Below are 12122 nucleotides of genomic sequence, written 5' to 3' on the forward strand. Positions count from 1 at the left end.
TGAAAGTATTTAACTATTGGTTTCTTTCCTCTCCATAGTTTATAAAGAGTAGATGAGGTTCCTTTCCTCAATGTTACTCTATTATGAACATAGCTGGCTATGTTCATAGCTTTAGCCCAAAAGTACATATGCAGCTTCTTTGCATGGATCATAGCTCTGGTTGATTCTTGTATAGTCCTATTTTTCCTTTCTACTACTCCATTTTGTTGAGGTGTAATAGGTGAGGAAATTTCATGACTGATTCCTTCAGACGAGCAGAATTCAGCAAATTTGGCATTCTCAAATTCCTTTCCATGATCACTCCTTATTCTGATTACATCACTTTCCTTTTCTCTTTGCAGTCTAGTGCATAGATCCTTAAACACCTCAAACACATATGATTTTTCTCTAATGAAGCTTATCCATGTGTATCTGGAGTAATCATCAACCACCACATACGCATACATTTTCCCTGCAAGACTTTCTACCTGCATTGGTCTCATTAGATCCATATGTAATAGTTCCAAAGTTTTGGAACTAGTGAGTTGATTAATCTTTGGATGAGAAGTCTTGGTTTGTTTGCCAGCCTGACATTCTCCGCATACTTTACCTTCATCAATCTGAAGCTTTGGAATTCCTCTTACAGCTTCCTTGTTTATGATCTTCTTCAATCCTCTCAGATGTAGATGACCCAGTTTTTGATGCCACAGTCTTACCTCTTTTTCTTCTTTTGCCATGGAACATATAGATGAATGACTCGCGATTTTGGGTTCCCACAAGTAACAGTTATCTTTGGATCTGACTCTTTCATGACCTCTACATTTTCTTCATTAGTGACTACACATTCATCTTTGGTAAATCTAACTCTTAGACCTTGATCACACTGTTGACTGATGCTGATTAAGTTTGCAGCTAGTCCTTTTACCAGCAGAACACTGTCTAGTTGAGGGGCTCCAGAGTGTCCTAGTTTTCCTACCCCTTTAATCTCTCCTCTGACTCCATCAACAAAAGTCACATAGCTAGTGGAATGTGTCTTTCTATCTTCTAACATGTTCTTCATTCCAGTCATGTGTTTTGAACATCCACTGTCAAAATACCAGCCTCCTTTGGTTGACACCCTCAAGGAGATGTGAGCAATTAAGGCAGAAACTTCGGCAACCCATTGTTGGTTCTTGATAGGGTCGTGCTGCTTAGGCTTGTCCTAAGTTGTTTGATAGGGGTAACCAAACAGTTTGTAGAAAAACGGTTTTAGGTAACTAAACCTTCCATAGAAGTGGCATCTCCATCTTTGAAATTTCTTCTTTGTTTGGTTTCGGTTTCTTTTTCCATGATGTCGTAACATCGGTCCTGACCTCTGGTTGACATGGTGGGTTTTAGGTTATGACCTTTTGCATCCTAAATTAGATTCAGGTTTATCCCTAAATCCTAACCCAAACATGTTGCCTACTTCCTGTCCAAATTCCAAAATCTTTTCCAGGGAGTCAGTTCCATTGTTCAGCATTCTGATCGATCTTGACATCTGATCTAGTTTGAAGTTAAGTGTGTTGACTTCACCATTGAGATGTACTATGGTTTCCAGATGTTCTTTCTTCTAAATTTCCAACTCTTCTATAATTTTCCTTTGCTTCTCCCTGATTTTACATACTTCATTACTCTTGACACATAGCTCATTGTATGAGGCTGCCAGTTCTTCAAAGGTAGGATCCTTTTTACCGAATTTGTGCTCAGGTGTACATACACTAGTTAGTGCAACACGTTTCTCTTCAGTATCAATTTTTGAATCTCCATCAGGCCAGGTGACCGACAGCCCTTTCTTATGCTCCTTGAGATAGGTAGGACATTCTGGTCTAATGTGTCCTTATCCTTCACATCCATGACACTGAACCCCTTTTCCTTGATCGGACTTCTCTTTAGTTTTGAATCTTCTGCTAGGATCATAGGTCTTGCTGATGTCATTGGAAGTGTTCTTGACATTGGGTATGGACTTCTGATCAACCCTTTTAATGAACCTGTTGAATTGTTTTCCAAGCATGGCTATGGCTTATGATAAATTTTCATCACTTCCACCATTGCTTTCTCTTGAATTATCTTATGTGTTGGAGACAAAAGTTATGCTTGTTCTTCTTTTCAACAGACTCACAAATAATTATCTCAAAGGATTGTATAGAACCAATGAGTTCGTCCAGCTTCATGTTGCTGATGTCCTGAGCTTCTTCTATAGCAGTCACCTTCATAAAAAATTTCTTAGGCAGTGATCTAAGAATCTTTCTTACCAGCTTTTCTTCAGACATCTTTTCTCCTAAGGCTCCTGAGTTATTTGCAATCTCAAGGACATTCATGTAGAACTCATGAATAGTTTCATCCTCTTTCATCTTGAGATTTTCAAACTTGGTGGTAAGCAGTTGAAGTTTAGACATCTTCACCTTGGATGTGCCTTCATGAGTTGTTTTGAGAATATCCCAAACTTCTTTAGCTAGATCACAGTGCTGCACAAGTCTGAATATGTTTTTGTCAACTCCATTGAACAAGGCATTTAGTGCCTTGGAATTGCCCAAAGCTAGCTATTCCTCAGTTTTGCTCCATTGTTCTTCAGGAATTAGAACAGTGGTTCCATCTTCCATAACCTTCTCAGGATGTTTCCATTCGTTTTCTACAGCTCTCCAAGCCTTGTTGTCCATAGACTTTATGACAGCTACCCTACAAGGTTTTCAGTAGTCATAGTTAGAGCCATCCAGGATGGGTGGTCTATTCCCAAACACTAACAATTACTTCTCCATAGTACCAGAATTTTGTTGTCCCTAGATCTCACCCAGATGTAAATAGGCAGGGTGCATGCTCTGATGCCAATTGAAATTCTAGTAACTCACACACGATGTCGTACTGGATGTTATGACACCCACACTCAGACAGAATAAAGCGTTAAAACAGAAGTGCATAAAAATAGTAAAGAACACAACAAATTGTTCACCCAGTTCGATATACAACAATACCTACTCTGGGGCTACCAAGCCAGAGAGGGAATCCAATATAAGCAGAATTAATTCAAAGTTAAAATCCCCCGTTTACAACTCCTTACTTAAGACTTACCAAATGTAATTCCAATCTATTCCTAGACCTGAGTATCTCCACTCACTCCCCCTCAATCACAGCAATGATTACAAATAAACATTAAACAAATAAGAGAGAAGACACACTTCAAAAACACACTTCAAAAACACACCTTGATCTGCTTAAAAGCTTCAATCAAGAGACACACACTCGTGCTTAAAAGCTTAGAGTGACAAATAACAAAAACAACCTATTCCAATACAATCATCAAAAGAAAATTGCTTGGAGTACAAGAGACTAAACACAGAGCTACAGAACTACGGTTCTTCACAATTAACAAATCTTTCTCTATGCGTTCCAAATTAGGATTGCAGTATTCTTATATGCAGCTCTTGGGCCTCGGGCTTTCCACATACTAAATTAGGGTTTACCAAGTTAACCTAATTTATACGTCATCAGGTTGTTACAAAATGTGCTTTAATAAAATCTTCCGGGCGAAATATTCAGCACACCATAAAAAGTTTCCTAAATTGTAGATTGAGAGAAATCAGGAAACATAATAATAAAACATAACAGCTCATGCTGTTAGACATGGATGTCATGACATCGGTCATGACATTCACTAACAAAAACTTGTATTAGCTTAAACATATCCAACCTGCATAACACCATATAAATCATGTCATGACATCAGTCAAAACATTAAACACCCAGGAATGTTTTACCACAAATGCAACCAACATGAAAACACCTACATGAATTATCCGATAGATAACAATATCAGGATTATCATAATCCAGAATATAGTACAGAATTGGATGGCATGTAAACCTATTATTTTCAAAAATACCTGTAAAGGTTGCAGGATGCAAAGGTCAATTTTGTAAATCGGGCAGCTAATCCGATGATCCACTATCTTGTCGGCAACTATCTGTCAACACCATACTTATATCTGGTACTCTCCCAAAGTGTATGAAAAGACTAAAATAACCTTACTTACAATTTTCACAAAAAATTGAAATCTCCTGAGCGATACCAGAAATATTTAAAAAAGTGAGATTTTTACCGAAAATTTTGAAATTTTCTAGTATATTTTTTCGGGAAATTTTAACAACAATTTAAAACTTTCTAATAATTTTTGCCAGAAATTTCAAAATTTATAGAATTTTACCATAAAATTTGAAATTTCTAGAATTAATTGCAACTTACTGAAAATTTTAAATAAACTAAAAATTTCATATATATATATATATATATATATATATATATATATATATATATATATATATATATATATATATATATATACACACACCATGATTTCAATTCCCATTTCACCTAGAATAATAAAAAATGCAAGGTGTGAGGTATAATTTGGGAGGTGACAGATAAAATTATCTACAACTTGTCCTAATAGAAATGGGCCAACACCAACAATAATATTTTCCTTTTGTCTTTAAAAAATATTATCAACTCAACTAACAAATATTGATTGAGTATTAATATTATTAGGTCGAACACATTGTTACTAATCTAAATCCAAAAGATCCTAAATATTATTGGGTTGAACACTGTTACGAATCTAAATCCTCTCAATCGTGTATAACATCGCACCCTTCATAATACCTACATCATCATTGCAACAACATCATATCATTCCCACGAAAACACATAACACATATAGAAAAGCATAATTGCATCAACTTGTAGTAAAGAGACATGCTTACTATCTTCCTAACATCTCCATATCACCGTATAAGTAGTACACAGTCTATAAGCACATCGATATAATCGTAGCATTAACAACTTTGTCACATACTCCAGTACCGTAATGCCACGTCTCGGTAATTCAAACATGCAATTCAACGCTTCCATTGACATGTCAGCAACACGAAAATATACAACTCTTCATCTATCCCTTTCATCCTGAAATACCCACTGGTTGTATAATCACCTCCATCTGCCAATGTTTAATCCTCGACTTCTAACAAGTCACACAGCAACAAACTTCTCCCACATCACACTCCAGTTGCGACACTCCAATTATTTACCTTAAGGTCGTTGTCTTCATCTAGACTTCCATCTACAATCATATCTATAAGTTTCGCATCCAACTCTCGAATGTCTTTAATATCTAACAGAAGATCTTCGTCCATTTTCGATATTCTCAATCGTTCACTCTACGGCATTAGTTCATATACAATCTCAAATCTTCGAACTGTCCAATATGTTCCAACTCCTTCATAGCCATTTCCCCTTTAGGTTCACACGAAATGGTGAATGACTAACTCTCGATAGAAAGTTAATTCACTTTGCACACCACCAAGCTAGCAAGACAAGTCCATCACATCCAACATAATTTCTCCTACTATCAACAAGAGATTAAGGGTGATCAGTTCCTCAATTTGTCAATCATGATGGAGCATAACCCATCGTTACTAAACTATAATAGCATTCCTTATAACTTGGCTGAAGTTCCGTGAGCATAACGTCCAAAAATCCACTTCATATTCTCCTCAGCATGCACGCAGTACAACACAGTTCTTAAATATCTCTTAATATAAAAAATTCTACTACACCAATTTAATCTAAATCGTTCCTCTCCACGAAAAATATTCATCCAAGTAGAGAACTTTAACAACGTCAATAAATCCTTAGTCCTTTCTTTAATCTAATAACTTCATAGATCCATATAATCTCGCATTTTGCATCTCATTCTAATCACAATCTCAACATTATTATCTCATTATTTGGTTAGCGATAAAACCTCCAAATTTCTCCCGACACACGTCGATACCATGTCATTAATGACATGCGATCCATTTAGCCATTTAACATTCCCTTTTCATAACAAGCACTTATACTCTAACCATCCTCAATTGGCACAAGTTACACTCCTACGTGATTCTCCAACACCTTCACATTCTTCATAGTACCAAACATCTTTTACTAGACCTCATCTCAAATAAACTGCAATAATAAATCAGTTGAGCCCCAAAAGCTTCCAATCTCCGTAACTGACTTCGGAGCACCTAAAAGTAGAACTGCATCTATCTTGCTCAAGAAAACTCGCCTCCTTAAACCATAACATATCCCTCGACAACTTCACATAAAGTTTCTTCCCAACGACATTGAGATTCACACACATAACTTCGTACCACCTGCTTTCGTCTTAAATAGTAACACCAGAGCTTCCTAAATAATATACTTAGCATCTTAAAAAAAATTTCTTCCAACAATTCTCTTAATCAACTCTTCAATTCACCTACTCTAGAGCTAACGCCTAGTACGGCGCCACAGAAATAAATATGGTACCAAGTACAAGATTAATAGCAACCCAACCTCTCTTTCAACATTACCTATCATTAACCTCAATTATCATATAATCTATCAATCCCAACACATATCTGAAACTCCATTCTTCTTATAACTCGAGGGACACATTTCTTTGCCAAAATTTTCGCTTTCAAAATACTAAGACTCTAGTCTTTTCACAAAACTACTTATGCATTTGAGTTCCTACTCTTACTCGCGATTCACAACCTTCCAACCACATCAACAACATCCGGCAATAACTTATAAGATTCCAACAACAAAACCTATAATACTTCATTCACATATCACCATTCAAACGTCGATGTCACGAGTAATGAAAACCCAACACCGACAACTTCATAAGCCACCGGAGGTGCTGAAACAATGCAATCATCTATGCTTCATCTTCCAAGAGTTATCCGACTTACTCACCAAATATATTCCGGCATAAGAATCTGCATCGACTCATCCAAACAATTCATAATTTCACTTGGCTTAACTCCAAACAGTTAACCCCCAAGAATAACTTTAATTTAATCCAACATCTCGCTCCAACGACAAGCCGCGATTATCCCTAGAGAAACATCAGGACTGACACAGCTGGCACATCATCAATCAAAACATTGGCCTCCACTCCTAGGGATGCGAACAACACCAGTACCTGATTTACTCCCTCTCAAGGATACTTTGACTTAACTGCCAGATATAAATCCTGAATCCGTACTTTCTTCAAAATCAGAAACGACGCAGTCTCGCCCATATTTGAAACTATGCAAGGCACAACACAACGAACCAACCATTCATACCTGAACTATCTCAGAGAAGCACGAGCTTCTCCCTCACTTGTTTTAATCACACTCCTGCAAACAAGTGATTAGAACAACACAAAAGCACCGAAAGTGTTTCCTACACTTGTCGCGTACTAAGAAACAACATATCGACAGTATTCAACTGTCACACTACACTAAAGACTCGACAACATGGCCGGAAGGACCGACCTGCCTTGATACCAAAATGTAACACCCTATTCCCCATCGCTATTTTAATTAATAAAATAAATCAGAGTTAATAAAAAATTCAATACAACACATCAAGAATAGGATGCTACTTCGTCATCAACATTAAAAACACATATGCTCAAGTTTATAAAACATGGATACATAACACACTTCGGATGAACCGACAACATCATCATTATAATCCTTCAAAACAATCAACTTCTTATTATTACAACGGTAAATAAAACATAACAATTCAACAACATCTTTAATCATCAAAAATTCCAACGGTTATCCAAATAAAAGAGAGTCACACTACTTTCAAAATCTTCAACAAAACAAAAATTCAGCAATTCAAAAACAATTAAGCGTTCATCCCTCCCCGGTGTTAGGTATCAGAGCATGACACCGACTCAACACGACGTCTAACCTCGCCTATTGCGGATCATCTGCATGTTACCCACGTAGAGGTAACATTCAAACAGAAAGGGTGAGATATCAGCGGAAATATAATAAAGGGCATAATTATAAACATATGACAGATACATCAAGTTAGATTCTAATTTCAACAATCTATAGTCATGCTTCATAATTAATTACCGAAAAGAGCCGCAACATCATCATCATTCATCATAGACACACATTGGTTATATAATACAACATCATCATCACAACATCAAACAACTCGAATTACAATGCAATGTTACTGACACGACATCATGCATGTGGTATCAAAATCTTCGCAAATGCCATTTGTGGGTAATGGCTAACTTCACAATGACAAACGAAGGCAACGACTGACTTCGTAATGTCGATACTTCACAACAACATTCATCTTCATTAATTATGCAATGCATGAAACACACATATACCACATCATCGTTATGCAACTACCGAACAACGGTATCTAACACAATGCCACACAGGGCTATCAACATCAATATCATCATAAAACATCATATATGAGGCAGCCACACTGCTCTCGCATCATCTTCGTAAACAACACAATACTTCGTATCAGAACACATACTAAATCACTAAGGATTTTCGATTTATTCCCTTAAAATATTAGGATACTGTTATGGAAATGATTATCAAAATATAGAAAATGTTTTTAGCTTTCTAACGGTTCGAACGGCGCCTCAAACGGACATCCGAGTCAAAAGTTACAAGTTTTCAAAGTTTTAACAAAACTACAAACACCGACTTAATACACCAATGAAACAACCACTCATTAAACACTAGGGGAATTTATTTCCAGTACTTGAAACCATTTTATTGAAAATATTATCGCGTTAGCTTTCTAGCGTTTCGAACGACACGCAAAACGGATCTTCGGATCAAAAGTTATGGCTTTTTGAAGTTTTAAAGAAAAATTCATTCCGACTCAGTGGAACCCGGTTCCCCCAAACTGGGAACCGGTTCCCATTTCCAAAATTCCAATTTTTCAGATACAGAGTCTGGGAACCCGGTTCCCCCAAACTGGGAACCAGTTCCCGCTATAGCAGTTTCAAAAAAATTCTGTTTTAAGTTGTTCCGAGTTTCCCCCTTCAAAATCCCAAAAACCCTATTTTCCCACATAAAAATCATCAAGTTTTTATGGCTATTTCAAGGTAATTATCAACATCATACAACAAATGCATTAAATACATCAAACCAAGCATCAAGATCACATCAATTGCACACAATTTTCCTTAACTATGAACAATCTCTACAAATTATCTACCCCCAAACCTAACATGCAATCATCAATTTACCTACAGTTATATCTCTTATTAGATAATCGAAACCTCACCCTTACCTTAGGTTTTTGGTTCTCCAGTTCAAGCAATCTTCTTCCTTTCCTTGATCTTCCTTCTTCTCTCTTTGCCTTTGTCCCATTCTACGGTTTCTCTTGTTTTCACGATCGGTCTATTTTCCTCTATTCTTGTTTTATCAAATATACCCTTAATTCCATATTCCAACAACGCCATTCTCTAAATTAAAATAAACTTAAATAGTTATTTTATCTCCAATAAGATAATACTTATTCCATTATTTTACTAATAATAATTATTGTAAAATAACAACATCTAGCATTCTCACTACAGCTCCCTTTTTCTACACTTTTAGTAATGCACCTCTAAGGACTTATTCCTTACAACCCTTAACTCTTATGAATCCTAAGGTACTACCTTACATTAAGGCACCTAACATCACCAACATACATGACAAATAATCATTAAAATAATTTAAGTAAAATTGGGATGTTACAAATTACAACTTACTGAAAATTTCAAATAAACTACTAAAAAATTCATATATACCATAATTTCAATTCCCATGTTACCAAGAGGATTTCTAGAATAATGAAAAATGGAAGGTGTGAGGTATAATTTAGGAGGTGACAGATAAAATTATCTACAACTTGTCCTAATAGAAATGGGCCAACACCAACAATAATATTTTCCTTTTGTCTTCAAAAAGAATTATCAACTCAACTAACAAATATTGATTGAATATTAATATTATTAGTTTGAACACGTTGTTGCTAATCTAAATCCAAAACCTCCTAATATTATTAGGTTGAACACTGTTACAAATCTAAGTCCTCCCAATCGTGTATAAATTTCAATATAATTTTTTTTACTTTAACAAAAGATTCTCTTTTTATGGAAAACACCTTATTATTCTGATTTTATGCAATGACAATTTCTCAATGTCTTGTTTATTCGAAAGAAAACATTTAGAGGTAGTGAGCCTGATCAAATGATGACATTTTACATTAGAATTTTACTCTGATCTTAACAAAGATTGCTTAGTATAGAGTGTCTAAATTTCTAAAATCCACATATACTTTCTTGTTAATTAATTAATTCATTATATATAAACGAAAAATGTTCAGTTCAAATTTTAATTCATTATACAAATGACATTCAAGTACCTGATTTCAATTATAAAAAGCTTAAAATCAACAAAATATTAATATATTGCTCCTTTTAAGTAAGCAATTATCTGTTCTTAAATTGGAATTTCATGTAACACATCAACTATACTATTATCTTGAATAACTCCAAATCCATTTCTTCCTTTGAACATTCTTAGTTATACAAGTACAATATATCTTCTATGGCATAATGGCAAAGTAAGCTAAACACAGAACTTGAGCACTCAAATCACAGTATGAACAAAATCAGAATTTGGTGACACAAAACACAATTGTAACAAGAAAAAGAACAAAGTGGAACGAGACTTTAATATTGCTTCCATCAGATGAGCCACCTTCTGTTGTTGGGACACTTTTTGATCCTCCACCTGCAATTCATTAAAACCATGTGAATCAATAAACACTATACTATTATGTTAAGATATAGTATATTCTCATTGCACAAAAACTAATATGATTATCATACCTGAAGGAAAGTCTGAAGCAGGTGGTGTTATTGCACCATTTGGTGATTCAGTTGCAGTCGGAGAACCAACGGGAGAGGCGACCGGAGAAGTTGAACTTGAAGGAGGTGTTTGTCCTTTGCACTGGCTAACAGGTGGAGTTTGAACTTTACAAGCACCAGGGAGAGACAAAGCGAGAGTTTGATTTATGGCGATCCCAAAAGATGAACCACCGCCATTAAGCAAAGAGCAGAGACACTGTGGAGAAGATTGGACTACAGTTGAAAGCTGTGAGCAACATGAAGTTGATGGAGTTGAAGAACTTCCCATTATGTAGTTTAAACAAGGACTCAAGCTAGTGAGAGTAGTAGTACAACCTGATTGGGCTGCATTTTGAGTTAGCATATTGGCCACTAGGGCCATAACTAGACACAAGACAAACCCTTTAAATGCCATTAGTCCTTTTTTCTTAGAACTGATTCTGATATATATTTCTTTTTTTATACTGATTGATTTTTTGAGTGTTAAGTAATGACAAGGTAATGAAGGACATGTTATATATATACCATAAAAGTTCAAAGAAAGTCAAGTATTCTGTCACATATAAAAAGAAAGAAAATAAGTACAGGTTGCCTACCTTTATGAAATATGTTAATATAAATTGTGCAGTTGAATGGTCAATGATTAAATTGAGTCATTTCAAAATTTGGTTTGTACAAATAAGAAGCTCCATATTGTAGCCAACCCTACCAAACTAAAACGCATGCAGTTAACAAAACTAGACTCTTTCAATAGAAAAGTTGAGTAGTTAAGGTAGTTGAACTCCTATTTCATATTTAGACTACCTATATTTTCAGTCCTATGACTTACACATTTTATTACTTCATGGGACAGCTAAGTGTTTTTCAAATGATATTCATATTCATTTTAATCACTTTAGTGAAATTCATTAAGGCACAGTGCAAGGGTACACAGTTCTTGTTTATTCCTAGCTAGTTTGTAACAATATAATTAGCTATAGAAATTAGTATGGCTTTTCTTCCCATTTTATTTTCCTTAAGAAAGGTCATTGGCTTATTCTCCATCCGAAACTATTTATAATCAAAAGTCAATATTTCATAGTTATTAAAAAAATTAAATTTTTGTACCTATTTTAAAATATAATTTTGTAAAAAAATATAAAATTAATTTTAATTGGTTGTTGTTTATAGAAAAAAATAAATAGAAGATATGTTAAATGCAATTTAAATTTAATTTTATCTTTAAAAAAGAAATTAGAATAAATGATTAAATTAAATAAAATTATTGTTTTTTTTTTTATAATTTAGAGAATATCTCATTACACTCTTTGATTTTCTTAGGCACCTAGCGAAATTTCAATTATGTCCTCTACTTCCGTAGATGCACATCAGG

General features: G+C 34.9%; 1 protein-coding gene across 1 annotated transcript; it reads right to left on the reverse strand.

Moving 5' to 3' along the window:
- Window positions 1–10377: 10377 nt before the first annotated feature.
- Window positions 10378–11223, reverse strand: LOC131618779 (non-specific lipid transfer protein GPI-anchored 5-like). Its single transcript, XM_058889943.1, has 2 exons — window positions 10733–11223; window positions 10378–10634 (listed from the first exon to the last, which is right to left on the reverse strand). The coding sequence occupies exons 1-2, from the start codon at window positions 11163–11165 to the stop codon at window positions 10513–10515; spliced, it is 555 nt and encodes a 184-aa protein (XP_058745926.1). The 5' UTR covers window positions 11166–11223; the 3' UTR covers window positions 10378–10512.
- Between the last annotated feature and the right edge of the window lie 899 nt (window positions 11224–12122).

The sequence above is a fragment of the Vicia villosa genome, linkage group LG1 (genome assembly GCF_029867415.1).
Source record: "Vicia villosa cultivar HV-30 ecotype Madison, WI linkage group LG1, Vvil1.0, whole genome shotgun sequence".
NCBI lineage: Eukaryota > Viridiplantae > Streptophyta > Magnoliopsida > Fabales > Fabaceae > Vicia > Vicia villosa.